The sequence below is a fragment of the Thunnus albacares genome, chromosome 18 (genome assembly GCF_914725855.1).
Source record: "Thunnus albacares chromosome 18, fThuAlb1.1, whole genome shotgun sequence".
Lineage (NCBI taxonomy): Eukaryota > Metazoa > Chordata > Actinopteri > Scombriformes > Scombridae > Thunnus > Thunnus albacares.
Window position 1 is genome coordinate 25,194,640 of NC_058123.1, and position 21,144 is coordinate 25,215,783.

Here is a 21,144-nt window from a genome sequence, read left to right on the forward strand (position 1 = left end):
ATGTTGACATGGGATGGTGGGTACCAGGACAACTTGTATGCTCAGCATTCTTTTGGTTTAACATTAATCATCAATCACACATTTGAATACCTTTGCTAAGCAACTGATGACTGTAACCACCAGCTCACTTTTCAAAAACAGTGACAGATGTTGATTGTTTTTAGCCATGCTAGCAGCATGGGTCTATGGATGGCAAAGTCGGTCTGTTGCTCTGTTGGTCCGCCACTTTGGTCCAGACTGAAATATCTCAACAACAATCAGAGAGATTGCAATGACATTTTTTGCAGACATTCACGGTCCACTGACTGATCCCCTGACTTTTCCTCTAGCGCCACCATGAGGTTGACATTGGTGGTCTTTAGTGAAATGTCTCAACAAATATTGGTTCATTCTTACGGACAAGTTAAACGCAACTCCTCTTGAACACACCAATAATCAATATTTGTTTGGTATATCTATCATTCATTTTGAAACATGATCACCAGTAGAATTTAATTTCTGCCCCTCCCTGGTCAAATAACGTCGGCATTGATCCAGCTCAAAAGCAGAGCTCCGCTAATTAGTGCTTAGATGTTTTGATAACCAGATGGCCTCTCCCACCACTAATCTGCCCTCCCTCTTCGAGTTCAAGCACTGAAGGACAGGAAGGATGTACATCAAGGGCCAAAGTACTCAAAGTCATAAAATGTAATGACAGCGTCTGCTGATGATAGCAGGCAGCTACAGTCCAAACGTGTGCCTACAGTCCATTATTTGAAGACACTGTGAGAGTGGTCGTATCTTTTTACAATGTTCCTAATGGTTATGGATGAAAATGATGGCACACACGATGACGCCGCTATTTCCACGAGGCGCTAATGGCGGTCACATGCCATTTAGGGCTGGAGAGAGGGGTTAGTAATGGCAGTGAAAGGGGGGAGAGAGAGAGAGAGAGAGAGAAAGGGGAAGAGACAGAGGGTTAGGGGTTGTATTAAAACGATTAGAGATGAGGGGTTAAGATGGCAGCTCTGAGTGTGAGTGGAAGAAGAGCAGGCGGAGAGATGAAGAAAGGGATAGAAGTGTAAAACGAGCAGAGAGGAAGGTTTAAGATGGCAAGGCTAGACCTGCTTTGCTCTTTCCGTCTCCCCAGGGGGAGATGAGAGACGAGAATGTCTGTCATTCAGTGGACAGGAGTATATTTATCCTAACCTCCATTCCACTGACTCCCGCTGAACGTGTTTCTATCTCAGTTTGAGCTCTTTCTTTCCTCAGTTTCCTATTTCTTTTAATTTCAGTTTTCTCCCCTCTTTTTTTTGTGTTGTTTCACACTTCTCCCTTTCTCACTGTGAAGCCATACCAGGAGGCTTTGATTTGATGCAGGTCAAAAGATGTTTAGCCGTAATTAAGTGATTATCACAATATATATGTGTGTTTTTCTGATATGAATATACTGTATCACAATATGGCAAAAATATGTATAAAAAGTATGTATATCATATTGGCTTTGCTGTAAAGCTGCATCGATTTCATAAACACCCATCACCATTTTTCTTTGGATGTAGCAAGGTAGCTAGCCCGCTATGAAAAAAGATGATGTCCTCATTCTTAATCCTGCCTAAAAATCTCTGATTGGTCAAATGTCTCTAAAACAGGGGAAATGAGCATAATACCAAAAAAAAACCCTTACAAATCACCAAACAAATAGAAGATGTGGACATTTTTTTATGAAACCAGGCTACATGGATACGCAACTTGAGTCCAGACTCCACAAAAATGGACTCAGTAACAATGAAAATTATAGTTTAGAGAAGCGTTTACAAATATAGTGATTGGCTCATTAAAAATGCCCGCCATAAATAGAATTAAAAACTTGGGTTTGATACAATGAAAGTCTTAAGGATTGCTTCACATTGATGAATATAATCATTTAAATGCTTTTGAGACAACAGGAATATGTAACCTAGTCGCCACACAGTCGCTTGCACCAAAATCTATCCCTCCCCAGGTTTTTGGCTCAACATTTGACTGTATTTTTGACCTCCATGCATACATATTTCACTCTCGCTGTTAGAACTCGCTTTTGCCAAACCTTAATTTCTATCCTTTTTTTTTTTTTTTCTTCTGCGTTTTTTCTGACTCACAAGGGCAGGCGGTGACAGTGTCGCAAGCGACTGTCAGAGTGAGACAGAAAGGAGAGGAGTGGCGTGTTGCAGTGTGAACAGCAGGCTAGTATCTCCACTCAAATAACAATTACATCAAGTGGTGTGTTAAATGAGGTGGCCCACGGTTCAGCGGCTGGGGCTAATCACTGCAGTCTGCTCCCTAAAACACGCCGATAATGACGGGCGGAGGGGAGGATTCGGTTGCCGCGAAATGCTTAATTTAACCCAGGCACATACATGTAGATGTAAAAACACACACGGCGGCGGATGGTAAACGTAAAGAAAGGGAAGTTTCGGACTTTGAGACTGTCAGAAAAAGAGATACACATCTGTCTTATGTCTCCTTCTCGTCGGCCAGTTCTAGAGGTGAAGAAGCAGCCTGCTCGTGTTCTCAGAGAGATGGAAACCGGCCCGTGGTGAGGTGATCTATCAGCAGCGGCTTTATCCTTTATGGCCCTCTCCATCATCACATCCACGCAGTAAATCCTTCCTCAAACTGACAAGCAGCTGCTGACATGTGGTTCCTATATAACGATTTCAAAACCAGTCTGGATTCATCTGAGGTGACGCTCATCGCAACGAGGAACGGGCCGATAGCTGATCTTGTGAAGTTCAGAGAAATGTTTCAGGTGTTGCAAAACATATGGGGACGTGAACATGATTCTTTCTTGGATACGGGTTTATTTAAATATTTGAAAGGCATGTTTCTGTATGTGACTGGGCTCGGTTTTGTTTTAATGCTGATCAGCTGTTGGATCGCAGCTGGTGATATTTTTTTTTTTCGGTCATTCCACCCTGTCGGACCGGTCTGCTTTGTCCTAGAGGCCAGATTTCTGCTGCTCTCTGCGGCCTTTTGCTCAGAATAATATGCGCTGTGTCTGCAAAGTGCATGTGCATGTGGGCGGACGGGTTTGTATGTGTGTTCTTTTCCTTAACTTTTATTTATCTAGGGAGGTTTTTTTTTTTTGTTTTTTTTTTATTTTATTTTGCAACGCCCTGCTTTAGTCTCACAACGTTAGCCACATTACCACCTCCTACACTACAGGCTTTAACTGTTGCACATAATGTTTGGCTCTGGAAGCTGGTTTTATTTTGGATCTGGTTCCAAACTGGTAGAATGATCTTAACTCAAGTGTCAATACACCCAAATAACAAAAGACCTCTTCTTCTTACCTTTAGTGTTATCGAGCCGTGCGGATACAGTAGAGTGAAAGGAATTTAATTTATGGCACTCAAATGGAATTTAAACATGTCTTTCCAACTGTGGCCTGATTACTTTGGATAATTTGCAGACTTCACTGGGAACAGTTTTCCTTGGAACTACTTTCTCCCAAAGAAATAGTCCACATGAAAATTGAAGAAATATATACTTTTTGTAATTTGGATGAAACAATCCTTTAAGCTCTCACAAAGGAGGAACATACAAAATATTAACACAGTCTATCTGGCAAAACTGGCAAGTTTTAGTACATTGACTGTCTAAGTTTTAGTTATTAAAACTTTTTTTTACTATAGTTTTTGAAAAATTGGGTAAGGGATTTGGAAGGATTCCGATTTGATATTACTGGATTTCCTTGGAAGAAAAATGAACTGTTTTGCTGTTTTGTACCAGTTGTTAAGGAGTGTGATAATCATCTTTCCTCCCACATCACATATTGTCCCACCCAGTTAGAGAATCAGCATTCTTTCAGTCATAAGCTCCCCTTCCTAAACTTTTAGCTCCTTCTTTCTGTGTGTGTGTGTGTGTGTGTGTGTGTGTGTGTGTATAGGTAGGTATATTCACATGTGCTTGAAATTTCGGAGCACCTCTCCAGCCCATTTATCCTCTGTAGCAATAGGAAACCGTTTTATATGCATTGAAATTTGCCCATTGGAAGTCCCGAAAGACGAGCCATTACCTCTCTGACTGTACGCCTTGCACGGTGCTGAATATGTGAATGGGGAACATGGCCTCCACCGACACTGACACGGGAATGCTGCGGCGGGTGTGAATATGAAATACAGTCTCTTAAGGTGGAGCGCACAAATCTGAGCCCAGGACTTTTAAATCCGAGCCGCGTCTCTCTTAACGCGGTATGTGCAGATCTGAGATAGTCTCTGGTTTGCCGGCTGATGGACGAGACTTTGACAGACATTCTGTGTCAAAGGGAAGGGGCGGGCGGGGGGTGGGGGGGGGGGTGTTATGGGGCCCTGCAGGGGCAGATTGAGCGGGCCAGGTGGCATGGCTCGTCGCTGGCATGTGGGGCACTCAGAGGGTGCTTCTATGTTTAGCCCTTACATGATGTTACATGTGCTGTTTTTCCTGGGCCTGCTGCGGGATGTAAAGGGGACAGAGCTACACCTCCTAAGTGGTTCTCCCACTGCAGTCCTTCTCAATGGACTTCTTTTATTGCATTTGTTACATTAGTATTGGTATGTACTCAAGTATCGCACATATTATAATCCAGTTGTTGTACCTATAGCAGCACGCCCGCACTAACCCAACTCCTTGCTGTTGTTTTAAACACAGTGCTGAAGATGCTAGGATCATTGCAAGAGGGAGATATAGAGGAAGTTTGGTTTTTCTCCGATCCCTCATCCCTTCATTAAACTGTTTTCACCTAAAAATCTCGAGGGACCACCATGTCCTGTGCGAATTATAGTAATCATTGCAATCACGGAAAAATTATAGAGGTGAAAGTACAGGTTATTTATGAAACCTTTCTCCTATTTTGTCCTCGCTGTGAAATGTAGTTAGTGTTTGTATTAAATGTTGGACCTCAAGGACAGTTGGGATGTCAACTTCTCCACATCTTACTTTTTATACAATACAAGTAGCCCGCTGATGCTTTCAGCTGCCTCAGTCAGTTACGTGAACTTCGCTTTGCATGCGGTCGCGGCCCCCGTGAGAGACTCCCTGTTGTCGACCCCCGCTGTGCTGCCATGTCGCAGCGCTGCCCAGCTGGTATGTTATGAGTTATGAGTTGCATTTTTCCATTGAAACACATATGGTTGGTGACACATATTTGCATGAATGGACACAATGGAATGCTTTATTTCTTGTCTTTCTTTGCTTTATTCTGGAATTTTGGTATTTCTGTATTTTATGGTTGGGAACTGTTGACTTTGTGAGCTTGTTGAACCCGTTGGGACTTTGTATGTGATATCTGGCAATACAAATAAACTTTCAGTGTTAGCACATACACACACACACACACACAGAGCGACCTCCTAGCTATTATACAGGACCTATGGGAGATCTAAATCAAGGATGTGCTCTTTCCCACTCCCCTCTATCACAGACCTCAAATTTTCTCACATCATTTCGGCATCTTCTTTCACATTTCTCTCACTAGTCAATCTATCAATTCAACCCCCCACCTCTCTCTCTCTCTCTCTCTCTCTCTTCATATCTTAAGTATAATCGTCTCTCACCCTTTCTCTCTCCCCCTCTCTTCTCAGAACCTTGAACACAACAAATTTTCCAAGCCTGAGTTTTAGCATTTCACCATCTCCCCACAGAACGCCTATTACTCAACCAAGTCAGCTCCACCGCACTTTGATGTGTGTGAGACCTCACTGGTGGATAAGTGCTGGTGTCGGTGTGTGTGTGTGTGCGTACGTGTGTGCGTGTGTTTGTGTGCGTGCGGTGGTGTGTGTGTGAGAGCTTTGCAGGCTTGTCATGGGCGGGTGATTGAGTCCAGACGTTGTGGGTTCCTCTCTCCACCGCCGTCCCCTTCCCCCTCTCCCCCCACCTCCCCTCGGTTGTCGATTCAGAGTGTGTCGGGCCCGGGGCTGGCGGGGCCACGGCTCCCTAGGGTGCAGTAAAGTGATAGGGCAGTGCAGGGGGCTTGGATCGCCCCTGGGGAAGGAGGTCAGAGGTCTGAGTCTCAGCTCTGCTGAGCGAGGATCAGGGCCATGCTAGTCAAACACGCTTCAGGTGCGGGCCTTCCTGTAGAATTCACTGCTGCGTAGGCATGTTCACATCTGGATTTTGTGCATGTATGTGTGTGTGTATGTTCGGGGATGTGCAGTGGTCTTGATCATGTATGTATTCCTCCTTCTATTTCTTTTTTGACCGAATTTTACTATATTGTTTTTAATATATTTCCAATTCCAGTTTCAGCAAATAAATAACTAGATAATATGTACTTACACTTATATGTAGTCTACAGATAAATAAGTTCATGTGCATTTGTTAATGATAAAAGAAAATAAAGAATATGAATTATAGAAACTTTTAACACTATAACAGTAAAAACAGTTACATGGAAGCGTCTATTTGCATTTTCTGACTTTATTGACCTACTTTAAGTTTACTCAAACTTAGATGTTTCAGTTCAAATGATACTTTCTGTCTTTGCTTAGATGCAAATGATCATAAACCCATGTCCATGAGGGTCCACATACACTGTATGCGCCCATGTGTGAATAAGACCACCTACACAGGTGTCCAATATAGTACAAACAAAGCCTCATATGTATCTGCGTTCATATCCATTCAGGCATTTACACTTAACTAAGTCATAAAAAAGCAACATGCAGTTGTGGTCATTAAATGTGTGCATCAGCACAGCAAGAACCAACGGAGCATGATCAAGGCAAGGAAAAATACAAAAGACAAAAAAAGTGGAGCATACAGAAGTAGTTCTAGCAAATAAGTGTTATTTTTCAAAAAGTCACAGATGAAAAAGAGAAATTCATTGTAGGCAATCTTGTAAATCATTGAGCAGATTTGCTTTATGGCAGTATTGGATTTTTATAAGATTTTTGCATTAATGTGAGGAAGCATCTTGATTTACTTTGCTGAATCAGCTCAACACAGACATTCCTGTCTGCTTATTTTATCCATAAAGTGTTCTTCACTTGATTCACAAAGAAATTTAATCTATTGCTTTTAAAGAAAGTCTGGGAAGTTTAAAAAAAAACAAAAAAACATTTGTGATCAATTATGTATTGAGTTTTTCACACAACAACCAAACAGGCACAAAAGTTACAATGTAAGGAAACAATGAAGATGAAATAAAAGGGGGGAGAGAAGAGGGATCAATATGCAACAAAAACAATATAAGGAAGTTTCAACGATTTAAAAAAAAAAAAAAAAAAAGAAATATAGATATAGTATAACCAGCAAGGAACTTCAAGAAGAGCACGATGAGATCTGAGCAGAAGTTCACAAGCAGAAAATAACGGAAGTGAACGAGGCACAAGTCATTTCATGGCGAATTTGGTGTTTTTTCCAACAGACTTCTTAAACTTCACCCTCCGTCCCTCAGCAGCTCCCAAGATGAACGACAGCAAGGTCAGTCCATCACCTGGGCTCAGACACTGACCAAACACGGGCTCTCAGTCTGAATAATGGGCTGTCACTAACCCCTGACCTCAGCTCAGAGTCTAAGGTGTCAGATCGATATCAGCCGAGCACGGTGAGCAGCTCGTCTGACGGGAGGCATCCTGGGATGTTCAGCCGCTCTCAGAGGTTACGCTGTCTGTGTGCTCTTGCAGGAGCGTCCGCCTTAAGTTCAAAGGCACAATTAAATCAAAAATTCATACATAACCAACAGACCGTCAGATTTATATATAGTGAACCGAAGCATCTTGCAGATTGTTCCTCTCTGCACTTGCCTGGCAGGTGCTGATGGGACATTTTTTTTAGCGGGGTTATTTTAACAGGACAGGCCTCCTGGAGTTATGTGGCATTAGAGGTGATAGAGGGGATACGTATGTCTGGGCCCATGTATGTGCGTGCCTGTATGTACTATATACACCATCAGGTATGAACACTATCTGTTAAAAGCAGACAGTTCTGTGATTGGAACATTGGATTGTTGTAAACTGCCGTCATGACAACCTGAGCAACCATCTTTGGCACATAGGGGTTTTATGAGTCGGTCTGTCGGCCCCTCGGGGTTTTACACTGACTGACTGATGGAGCCCTGCTGTGTGTGTGAGTGTGTGTGTGTGTGTGTGTGTGTGTGTGCGCGCATGTGTGTTGACTGACACTAACCCCATGCTGCTGCTGCTGCTTTGACCTCCTTGACACCAGAATAGCGTAGCCAGTAATTAACCCGCAGGACGGACTCGTCCATGTAAGACAGGGGGAGAATCACTCGTCTCTCTCAGTTTGTACACGGTCAGAAATATTCATCTTAAAGGGTGAGGTCACTCAAATAACCTAATTCACAGCAGTCACTCAGGGTGATCCACAGAAGTCTCTTAATGTTTCACAAAGGAGCTGCTTTCTACTACAAAAATAATGAAACATGTCACACGTGTTGTGCAAATATTGCAACATTCATAATGCGTAAAAGATGACATTCCACTGTAGATCGCGTGCCTGGAAATAAACACAGAGGTCAGCTGATTAGTATTTGTCCTGCGTGAATAAACATCTCATTTATTTCGTGGTTGTAAAATAAAGAAAGTAAAGTTTTTGCAGATTTTATTTGCTTACGTTGCACTTTTTTCCTTCCACTTTAGGTCAAGAGTTATTGTCAGTCATAGCTTTGATGTCATTTAGGTGAAGAATCAGGAGACTCATTAAGTACTCAGCCCAAAAATGTCTCGTGTTTCAACAGTATCCAGTTTTATTCAGTTACAACAGGTCAGCTGAGCATGAAAAAATGTGAAACATGTATTCACATATGTCAAATAGTAATGTTTCCCATAATAAAGAAATACTGAATTAATATATATTTGGATTTAAAGAGGCACTCCACCAGTATTACATATGAAGATTGGTTTACTTGTCCTGGTTAGCATTGTTCAGCCTGTGAAAACAGTTGCATAATGTCTTCTGTGGCTGTGGAGGAACTCTCTAACGTCTAATAAAATAACCCTGATGATGTCATCAGTGTAATCTCAAACTGGATTTGAGACATTTTTCAGAAACGCTTCATATTTTCCATAAAGCATTACACATCGGGACCATAGAATCAGAGGGTCTAATGAAAGACACCTTTTAGTTGCATTATGGGAAATGTAGGATAGAACATTTTTGGAGCTTGACCAATACTATCTCTGCTGCTTCAACAATCAACTTTTTTTTTTTTTTTCTCTCTGTCTCTTGTAAATCCTCCAACTTTAGAGAAGTGCAATACTGGAAAGTCCCTTAAATGCAACTTTAAGTGCAGACAAATTACATTGTTTTTTTTCCAGAAAACAACCTTAAATCATTAGGAAATCATGGACCTAGCGTGATTTTGTTTAGCACCGTTTAAAATTTCAAGACTTTGGCTAAACGAAAAAAAAGTGTTTTGTGGTTTCTCAAAACAAAGTATTAAAAAAGTATCCCTCTGGTATCAGCGCTGATGATCCTCAGACACTAAAAAGTCTTGTATGTAGCTGTTTTTTTCTATAAACAGCTTGTTGTCATTTTGTCAGTTTCCAGTTTGTCACACAGCGCGCACTGGCACCACAACAACAGGACCTAATGTGCAAACAGACGGCGATTAGAATATACATGAAGCTTCGCACAGAACATTCTCCGACTGAGTGTGTGGCTTCATGCAGCCTGGCACACAGTGTGGCTGCAGCTGTATTGAAAGACGAGTTAGTGATTGGCACAGTCAGGACCACCGCGATCCATAAACAGACAGCCTGCTCTCATTCTTCCTTCCTCTGTTTCCTCTCGCTCTCTGCAGCCTCTGTTTTATTTTTTAAGTATCCGAGGTGCCTTCCCACAAGCAGCAATGTGTTTTCAATCTGAGGCCAATTATTCACCTCCCCTGGTTTTGTTCCCAGCACAGAAAAAAAAAAAAAAAACACAGAGCGCTGTCTATACTTTACAGGCTCCATTTTTCCCATCTTTCTGCTGTCGACGCCCAGTCGGACTGAGCCCCCTGGCAGACACATTATGTGTTTAAATACATGTTGTGTGCGTGTGTGTGTGTGTTTGTGAGCGCATGGACAGATGTGTGTATATAATTAGCCAACAAAGTAATAATGGCTTTAACTTCCCAGCGGCGAAGCTATGAATGATGGGACAGGTGGAAGGAGGGTGATCGAGACCTCCCAACCCCGAGGGCAACAGGACAGACCCCATCTGGTGACATCACATCACATGACCACAGCCTTTTTTTTCACCCCTTTTTTGTGAAGAGTTCCCCCTAGAGGCTGTGATCGGGAACTACAGGGAGGCATTTCAATCGTGTTTTGTTTAAAAAGCCAGTTAGTGCACATGGTTTTGCGGAGGAGTAAATTGAGGGACTTGATATAGAAGCAGCGTGAGGTCTGCAGCCTGTGGTTAGTGCGCCCTCTTGTCTTTCAGTGCAGACATTATCACTGTGTGTGTGTGTGTGTGTGTGTGTGTGTGTGTGAAGACAGAAGCTTCATGTGTTTCTGTGGGCTGAAAGTATCTCCTCTTTTCTTTCTTTGTGGTATAACCCTGGGAAGCTGCCCCTCGTCTGACCCGACTGTGTGCATGAGGAAAACAACAGGAGGGCTTTATCCTCTCCCAGCTCCTCTCCTCTCCTCCTCTCCTCCCCCCTTTCTTACTTTCTTTTACCCTCTTGTTTTGTCTACATTCCTTTTCCTTTTTTCTCTTTTTTGTTCACCTCCTCTCCCACTTTTCTGTTCCTCTTCCACTCCTTCTCTCCTCTCTTATCTCTGTCATCTCCTTTCCTTTTCTCCTCTTCTCCCCCACTTCTCCGCTCTACTCTTCTACCCTCTCCTGTTCTCCTTTGTCCTGTTTATTCTCTTATTTTTGCATCTTTCCTCCACCCACTTATTTGCTCCTCGTCCATCTATCTTCTCCTCTTTCTCTCCTGTCCTCTTTTTGCTTCCTACAACTTTGATATTTCTTTTTTATTATCGCTACATTTTCAAAAAGGACTACAAAACTATAACAAACAAACACCTCTACTCTCTTCTCACTGCTCAACTTTCACCCAGCTAGCGCTGAGGATGCTGAGGTCATGTCCTCATGTTTTCTGAGAATTTAGGTGTGCATTCGACTGCAGTGGGTTTTTACATTATTAACTTGCCAAATTGTTTTAGGCTGATTCCAGCATTTTTAGACTCAGTATTTATTTTTGAAACTTTTTGTCCAACAAAATGAAGAAAAAAAAAGGATAGAATTCATTATTTTTCCACAAGCATTTCCTGGCAGTGTGAGCAGGGCTTTAAAACAGCCTTTAGACCTTCATGTTGGACGATAGAACGGTGACGCTTTATTTACAATAATTTCCCAACAATTTCCTAACAAGTTTCCTGGAAGGAGCATATAATGTTCCCGGAATAAAGGAAAAATAAAGACCTCTCAGACAGATGTTTTAGTTTGTCGGGTTGATTTTAAAGGTACTTGTTAATTTCCAGAGGTGACCTGCATGAAAAATAATTGTTTTCTATTTCTCTCCATTTCACTTTCTTGCACCCTCTTGTTTTCCTCCTCACTCTTCTCCTCTCCTTCCCTCTTCTCTTTATTCTCTTTTCTTCTACTCACTTCCTCTGCACTCCCTCTTTCCCTTCAGCTCTCCTTCACTCTAATTACACTCTCTCTGTGTGTCTGTCTCTCTTGCCATTCTGGCTCTGCTTTCCCTTACCTGGTCCATACCAAAGAGTGACACAAACACAACAGATGGGGATAAAGAAAGCAAACAAGCGGGGGAGCTAACTGAAAAGAAGGATTATCCATAGATGTGTGCTTTGCTAAGAGCTCCGGTTACTGATTCATTGATAAGCCCTTCTAACACGCCGTGAGTCATTCAGCCAATCAGGGATCATTAATCCCCAAGACAAGTGGATTTAGGATTTAGGTGCTTTTATTCGCTAATGGCTCATTATGACACATTTATAACTGACGCTAAACTGCTGAACCGTGCTGGGGGTTTTTTGGAGGGTTTTTTTTGTCCGGGTCCAATCGTTCTTTCTGCCTCCCGTCATCAAAAAACCCCCCGAACCCTCGATCAGCTCTCACCACCTCCTGCTGTTCCGAACAACACCGAGACCAAAACACAACTGTTGAAATTGCCTGGATCAGCCCTGTGAAGGCTTAATGACTCACTAAATAGCCTATAACAACAAAGCCATTTAGAAACACAGATGAATAAATCTCACTGGTAATGAAAATGAAGAAACCCTGATGCTAAAGATCATGCATACAGCCAAAGGTTTACAGCTCGATAAATGAATGAATGTTTCTCACGCCTCAGTCCAGCCCTCGGCGGGGGGTGATGGATGTGCTCTCAGGATAGAGATCAGAGTACAGATCAGCAGGAGAAAAGCTCTGGTCAGCTTCCTCCGAGGAAAAAAACAAAAGACAGTAAAGGCTCAAATCTCATCTAATCAACTACATCTTGAGTCAGGCTTTGTGTTTATGGCTCTGTGTCTTATCAATATTTCATTTCTGCCACTCAAAAACCTCCTCATAACCTCCATCTGGCAAACAGCTGGAGCACCGTCATGTACTGGTGCTACTAGGGGTGGAGCCGAATCCGAACATGGTATTCAGAAAAGGACAAATAGTGGGTTTTAACGAATATTTATTTCATACAAATATTTTAAAAATGATTTGTTTTCAGGAACAAAAAAAAAAACCAAACATGTCAAATAACATAGGTTGGGACTCGCAGCGTAGCAAAGTTACATCACTGTCTGTTTCTGTGTCATGGCTGTATAAATAGCTCCAGATCTCTCTGTCTGGTGGAGTTGAGGTTTAGCTGAGTGGTCAGTACAGATGTCTGTGGTGTGGGAGATTGGGATTTGAGACCTATGGACCTGAGGGAGCCCTCCCTCTCAGAATAGTTTATTAAAGAACACTTAAATATCCTAAAATTAGAAATGTAATAAAACAAAAACTGGATTTTTTTTTTCTTTCATTCAAATACAAATACAAATAATTTTGCTGCCTCAACAAACACAGATACAAATACAAATACTGGGCTCTCTGCACATCCCCAGGTGCTACTCTCACTACACATTTTATCATCTTTTGTAATAAACATCTACAGTCCATACTTTAGATATTAGTCACATACATCCTCTTTGCTACATATGTTGGCCACATTTGACCCCATTCAGAACTACCATTAAAAACTCAATGTCCTGTGATCTGATCGTAAAGAGACAGCAAAAATGTGCATTCAAGACACGAATAAGAAACTGATTACCCAAGCTACATCTGTAGGCAGAAAGAGTTGCACATTGTTTCCAATCATATTTTATTCTTAGTACTTTATTAGTCCTTCCTCATGTCATTCTTGTTGCCTGATCTTAATTTATTAATATCTTTCCTTTTCTCACTTATCTCTAGAGCTTTCAAGCATCAAAGCACTGACATCTCAAATTATTGAGATTACATCTCAAATTCAAGAGCAACTTGCCTTATAGGAACTATTTGTTTGGTAAAAAGTAGTTCCAATGGTGAAAGCGGCTAAATTAGGAAACTCAGAGATTAGAACAACTAAAGTCCATGCTTGCCTGCTAGAGGCAAAGATGGCCACTTTTGATTTTTCTTCACTGAAGTGTTACATAGTGATGAATGTTTTTGGGAAGTGAAATCCAATCAGACGTGGTCACTGGAGACTGATTTCCAGAAGCGTATTGATGCCAGGAGTAAACGCTGTTCCCGCTCCAGGCATAATCTGGCTGTATCTTAATGCAAGTGTCAAGCTCAAAACAGGGCCATCGTCACTTTCAAAAAACTTTTCCTCACTTTTCTCTACGAAAGGCATTAGTTAGAAACTGCTTAATCTTGGCTTATCTCAGTTGTTACTCCTGGGTCAGGTTTGATTGACAGCCACTGACACTTGCAAGGTTGAAGCTAACATTCAAGGCTTAGCAAGGACACGGGAGGACAAAGCAGGCTATCCCACAGTGCTTCTGGCTGAGGACCTGATACCGTGGAGCCAGCTGACCCCGGTAGTCATAATATCAGGGAGCAGCTCTGAAACTGAGGCTAAGGGAGGCCATGCTGTGCCTGCCTGGAGCCAAAGAGCTCAGCTGGTGCTGCAGGGGGGAAAAGAAAATGGGAGAGAAAACAAGGGCTTTGGTTTCACATTTGACCAGACTATAATTAGAGAGAGAAAAAGATTAGAATATGGCTGACGATGCCACAAGACACCCACACACCCCGCTATCACACACACACCCACACACACATCCGCTCATCTGCAGCCCCTGCAAACCCAGTAGGACGGCTACTAATCCTGCAGCACATTTACAATCTGTGTAACGACAACCTGATACCCCCAGCAGGCCACGGCGAGCACACACCTCCCTTTATGCTACTCACGCCTCCTGAAGCCCGAACATGTACATGTCAGCGGCAACAGCTGCGTCTCAACCCCTCCCTCCCTGACTCACCTGGCCTCGGATCAGCTGACTGTTACTGTTGTTCCCTTGGCGAGGAGCAGGAGTAGGCGTAATATCTGATCCGTGGCCAGTGAGGCCCGGTCCGTAAGGGTAAAGAAACCCCCCGTGGCGCTCTGGGAAGTTGACCCGTAACAGATCATCAGCCTGCTGCATGCTCCAGCACGGTCTCCGGCCTGTCTCCCCTGATGGCTGTCACTGTGTCAATGAACAGAGGTGGAGTATTGAAGACATCCGCAGCATGTCAGTGATACTGAACTGCGGGCCATTAGCAGCTACAGAGACACAACCAGCCGGCCGTCCAAGCCTAATCTGTCTCTGCTAAAAGCCTCAGAAATGCAACCTTATACGGCGCCTATGGGAATATGTGTTTTCAATCACTCTCCTCGGGAATGAATACCTGGCATATCTCACCACTGCACTTTTTTCCCCCCTTCTCCTGTCCACTCGGTTTACAGTAAACACCAGGCGAAAAATCTTGGGGCTGTTTCAAGGCTTGAGAACAGGCCTCATTTTCCCAGACTCACAGATTCCATGAGGGGCTCCTACATCAAGCTGTCATATTGGGCTAATGAAAATCTCATTCTACAGAGGGATCCTCTTAAAGCTGCTAAAGGCACATGCTAACCAGGGGATTAGCCCTGTAACGCTAGGGGACTTTAATTTCAGCACCAGCATAAGTCATCTCTGCTGAGCACTAACATTGATATATGGCTTAGGACTGACTAGCGTGTGTCGTAAGAGGTTTCTGCCGGGGGGTGGGTGTGTAGCAGGGGGATTCGGTTGAGTCTCGCAAGAGGCTTGGGTTGATTAAGACTGACACGATGAGATCCTGTAAACAAAACCAGAGGAGTCGGAGCCTGGATGTATCTTTCCACAGTCCATCCTCTGTTTCCGAGCACATATGGTAACCTTTTCTTCAGCTGTAGCCTCAACAAGATACCTAAAGTATCATCTCTTGTCGACAGTATTCAGAACTCTTTGGAGAACACATCATCGGGGAGCATGATGGCGAGAAACTCCCCTAACAAATTTTCTTTCCACTTAAACAGCTGCTGCTGATGTGCCCTTGAGCAAAGCACACCTTCAGAGGAATCTGATTGTTAAATGTGTTCAAAATGCAAAGCAGGCTGCTGCAGAGAGAGCATGCATGCTCCGGATATATCCTCATTGTTTGGTAAATTAATCATTAAAAAAGATCAAGATGAGTGATCACATGATTCATATGATGCCATTGTGGGAAACAGAGAACAATCAATAATAACCAATAATAGATTAATCATGTTAGTATTATTGCTCACACACACACACACATGTACTGACCTTGCTTTGGATTAGAAACACAAATTCAATCATGTGAGAATAAGTGGTCACATGCCTCTTGGGTACTCACTGTCTCAGCCCAGACATGTTTTTATATTATGTGTTTTTCAGAACTTCAGATGTGAGGTTTAAGTCACAAAAATGAGAACTTGAGACTTGACTGCTCTGACACTTTACTTACTTTAGACTCCTTAAACAGTTGACCCGAATCTTGAAAATAAAGTCATTCAAGTTGCAGTGGTGTTGTCATACAGATTTGATGTCTTTCTGCACAAACTACTCTACATGTATTCATATTTCTCTCTTTTCTATCTTTTTCTCCTCCAGGTTTTACCGGGGTGATTACCACATTGACGTCTGCATAAACGACTACCTTGACGTCTACTGTCCACATTACATTGGTCCGGTCTCTGATGAGCGGGCTGAGCGCTACATCCTCTACATGGTGAACTATGACGGCTACAGCTCTTGTGACCACACCGCCAAGGGCTTCAAACGCTGGGAGTGCAACAGGCCTCTGTCGCCGAACGGACCACTGAAATTCTCTGAGAAGTTCCAGCTCTTTACTCCCTTCTCCTTAGGCTTCGAGTTCCGCCCTGGCAGAGAGTATTATTATATCTGTAAGTATGCACTTACCACCCTGTATTATTCACAGAATTTTTTTTTTTTTATACAGACTGAAATGTGTCTGTAGCGCTGAGAATCAAAAACTGTCAGCACTGAAAGTTGGCACTGATTATCATTTGAGAACTTCAGCTTCATTTGTTAAGTGAAAAAAAAAGGTTATCTAAAAAAAAAAAAATCATATTTCTCAAAGTAAGGTACCTAAAAGCATCATTTTGTCATCAGTACTGAAACTCAGGTGTTGTATCATCACTGGGATCATTTCAAACAATATCCAGTCCCAACTGTGAGTTACATCAGAAGATAGGTATCAGTTTCATCCTGGAATCTTTCATAAACACAGCGGCAATGTAATGGTTTTGTTTCGCAAGTCCTTGGAATGAGGGCCAAGCCAAAACACAAGCCAGAGGGAGAAAAACATCTCTACTGTTGAGGTTTTGTCTTCAGTGTCTTTCGTAGCTGACTGGCTGAGCTCAGCTTTCTTCTCCTCGTGAGAAGACTGGGGAAAACAAACAGCTGGGAAGTCATGTTTTTGTAAGAAAAGTCAGTGCCCTACAGGGGCAGAAGAAAGAGACGAGATGAGATACAGTGCACCTGATGGTAGATCTTAAGTATTTAGTTGGTCAGAGTATTAACAGAAACCAATAATGAGTACAAGAGTCAGTGGAAAGAGAGCATAATTTTGACATTACAAAGTAGTAAAGATATCAGTATTTTCCCCAAACATCCCCGACTGTGTTGATACAGCTTTTCTGTGTCTCCAGACCCAGAGCAGGTGTTTCGGAGAGCTGCCTAAAAATCAGAATTCATTAAAAGCACACACACACACACACACTTTGGCTCATCTGCCTAATCTCAACAGGAGGTTTTTTATGTTGAATTGCAAATCACAATTGGCCAAATTGCAGGAGGCTTTGGTATATGAACTATTTGATCATTGATTTAACACTTTGAACCATGATATCCCCTTTGAAATCTCATTTAGGTAGCTGTATGATATCAGATATGTTCTAAAACTGCTTGCTCTAATGCCAGATTAAGGCTCTATGATCCTTACTGTGTGGATAATTTCATACACATTCCCCCAAATCCATCTTGACAGATTTGGTATCTTTGAAAAGTTTGCCACTAGAATCTAAAACAAAGTTCTGTGGGTTTGTAGTGACTGACACAATGGCAGGTCAGTGCAGTTAAAGAGCACAAGGAGCATTTTTTATCATTAAGTGGTGAGACTGATGAGAAAATATCAGTAATTGATGATTTTGTCTCCTCATGTGTCACTTTCACCTTTCCCTGGACAGTGCTACAAGCGAGCATCTGGGATTACAAGATCATCAAGTTTGTGTTCAAGAGAGTTAAACCAAATCTGAATCCATGTTATTGTTGCAGTATTTTGTTTTGTGATGTATTATCCTTCACTAGATGTTGATGTTGGAACTCTGTGTTCATTGGCTAGTCCACTCGACTCCCTTGCATAAATGTGACCATTGTTTAGCAAAATTGTGGAGAATTGTTGTTTTTGCAATTCCTTGGATATCGATTAAAAAAAAATTGCCTAATCCTCCTTTATTTGTTCAGTTGGCCTTGGTTGATGTGAAACCGAGTGAAGATGATGTTCTTGGAGACTCTGATGATGATTGATCATCCAGAGAGAGAGAAAGAAAGGCAGAGAGACTGTCCATATGGCTTTGAGCTGTTTCAGGCCATATGGACTATCTCTCGCTGACTCAGATTTATGACTCATCCATCAGATCCTTGTTCACCAAAGACACTTTTTTTCCCTCTGAGAACATGGGATCAGAGCACAAGATGAAATAACAAAACACAATGACACCTCAGGGAACATACCAAGGCCTCATAGTCAGAACATTTCACATAACATTGTATAGAATCGTGTAGCGGTATGTATACCACTAAATTCATGTTTGAAGGTTTTCTTTTAACCTCTTAACATTCCTTTAAATTCCTGTATCCAAGGCATGCCTAAAGTAAATCGAAAGCTGTTCTTGAACCATTAGGAGTACATGCATGGTCCTTTGAAAGGTAACACTCTGACGTTTTTTCTCCAACAGTCAGGATCACCAAAATGGCTACTGGCATTGAGTAATAGAAGTTTGAACACAACTATGCTATGTACACAACCCCTATCCTTAAGTGGGTATTCATGCGCCACATCTTTGCAAAGCTAAGATTCTTGTGCTTCTACTGATGCAAACCATTTCAAGATACAATCACAACAGAAGATACATTCAACACCTCTGTCAACAACAATTACAAAATTCACGCTACTGACCTATGAAGCCTCATATTACTCCACTGACTGATACAACTCTGACACAGCTTTGATACATTGGCAAAGGTCTAGTTGATCCAATCCAGTAAAATATTTAGTCCAAAACACATTATTACTTCGAAAAATATCAATGAATGGCTGTTGCCTTATTTCAAATTAACCGGGAGATATCCTAATCTTCCATGTATTTTCCGTCAAAACTCAGTAAGCATGTAAATTTTAGCCACATCTTGGTGTCAAAATGGCAGCTGCCCTCAGATGTTTTGATTGACGCCTCACTTGACTCAATAAGAGCTTCCATGTCCTGTCCACAGCCTACAATAGCCAATCAATGAGAGTCCACGCTGAAAGGAGGTGCCTGCTGCTCTTCTTTTGTGTAAAGACTGAGCCAATAGGAATTCTGCTGATGACTGGCGCTTCAAATAGCCAATGAAATTTCTAAAATGACAATATGCAGCTTTAGTGGTTTCTATAAAGCCACAACATGGAAATTATGTAAATTTAAATAGTTTGCTGTGTGTTGCTTTTTATATAAACTGCTTATCCACCATAGCACTTGTTTTGACTCTTTTATATGCACAAAGTTTAGTTTCAGCAGGAGAATAAAGCAGTACAATGTGTTTATGCTTCAGTTACTCCAAAGTAGGGGTCTTTTGGTATCTCTAAATGGTCTTTTTTCGGAAGATGCCAAGAGACACCCTTAGAAAAATGTGTAAAATATTCATTTCCTGTGGTATTGTTATTAAATTTGAATTTGGACAAGGTAAGGCTACATGCTGTGATCCCATTCCAGGTACTAAGTCCCAGCTATAGATCATCTGCAGGCATCTGTTTGCAAAAAAATATTCAAAAGAGACCAAAACCATGCATTTAATCCTAATGGTTCAAGATCAGCTCTTAATTTACTTTAGGTATGCCTTTGATAGGCGTTTTAGGCTAATTTTACAGAATAAAGGATTGTTAACTGATGGCAGTGAGTAAATAAGATATCTTCTCCTTCTACATGAAAAACATATTTTTTCCAATGAATGCAGCTTTTTCCTCAGCATAAACATCCACATCTAGAAATACTGGTTGTGTTACAGTAAGTTATGTTTTATCAGCTGCTGGTATCAGTGTCAAATTGCATGTTGGCTGTGTCTTCTTCTAACAAACAATAGCTGATAGATAATACCAGTGTTGCACATATAATATGGTTTGGGAATCTGTTAAGTGGTCATGTAAATGACATATTGAAGGGGGTTCATGTCTGCTTGTCTCAGTAAAGACAGACACTCCTTTGTCCTCGTCCGGGGTGATCGTCATTTGCCCCAGGCAGGGGGGAAGAATGGGTGGGGCCACGTCAAATAGATGACACCTGCAGTTGGCTACAGGCCTGCCTGTTTGGCAGACAGACACACACCCGGAGGAAAGCCGCCCTGGTGTAGGATCAGTGTTGCGGCTGGTCCTAGAAGGTCAAAGGTCACCGAGATGACGACGAGGTCTGTTCTGCAAGTTTCTCGTGGCCTCAGAGAGCGGCATGTTTTTCTAATAGAGCTGCAGTTGAGCGGGGGAAGCCTGATCCTAATCTCAGGGGATAGAAATCCAATTTTCAGAGGAGACAGTTGAGAGTCTGGCTCTCCCTGTGTGAGAGAGATGACTGTCTCCCTGTAAAGCCCTCGCGCTTCAAACGCCCGGGTCCCGCTCTGTACAGCCAGTGCAGATCTACATCGATAATGACATGAACCCCGCCAGCACAGCACCCCGACAGTTCCCCTTTAGCTTCTCACGGCTGAAGCAAAGACAAAGGGCTTTGTTCCCCAAGATAAACCGATCATCACAAGAAAAACATCTGATCCCACAGTATTTATATCAGGATCTGTCTAATTCACCTCACAGTCACACCAAAGCCTGGCCTTCCATGGCATCTGAGCCTGTTTAGTGATCTGTGATATGTGTTGCCAGAGCTGTATGTGACTGCAGCGGTCACAAGGCCGGCAGCACATGACTGAACGTGTAAACTGTGTGTGAGCGTGTGACCGGGGGGTTTGCCGTCGTCATGGTGAGGCGGCGGCCGGATGACCTGACTAACGCTGGGTCTAGAGTTGCAGGCAGAGCTGGAGTTACAGTCATGGTGAAGCACGGCTGCGTTGCTCGAGGATAGAAAACCCAGACTCTGACCTCGGTGGCAGACATGAGAGAAAGGAAGAGAGACAGTTGGGTAATTGCGTGTGTGTTGGAATCTGTGAAGGGATGGTGGGGGGAGAAAGAGGCTGATGAAGGGAAACTAGAGAAAGACAGTGTGACACCATGTCAGAGAAAGATTAAGAATGAGAGTGAGAATTAGTGAAAGAAAAAATCTGCGCACTGTTGACAGCTACAACATTTTATGAACAGACAAGACAACATTTTGAATTTCGAAAGATCTTCCTAAAACACATCTCATACTGTATTGTAGTGTCAGAAGTGAAAATAACGACCATGTACCAAAACAAA

General features: G+C 42.4%; 1 protein-coding gene across 1 annotated transcript in view; it reads left to right on the forward strand.

The window, feature by feature from the left end:
- Window positions 1-21,144, forward strand: part of LOC122968400 (ephrin-A5b-like) — a 76,676-nt gene that overhangs the window by 45,455 nt on the left and 10,077 nt on the right. Inside the window, exon 2 of the mRNA XM_044333594.1 lies at window positions 16,080-16,372. Within this exon, the coding sequence (XP_044189529.1) occupies window positions 16,080-16,372 (293 nt within the window). The remainder of the gene's footprint in view (window positions 1-16,079; window positions 16,373-21,144) is intronic.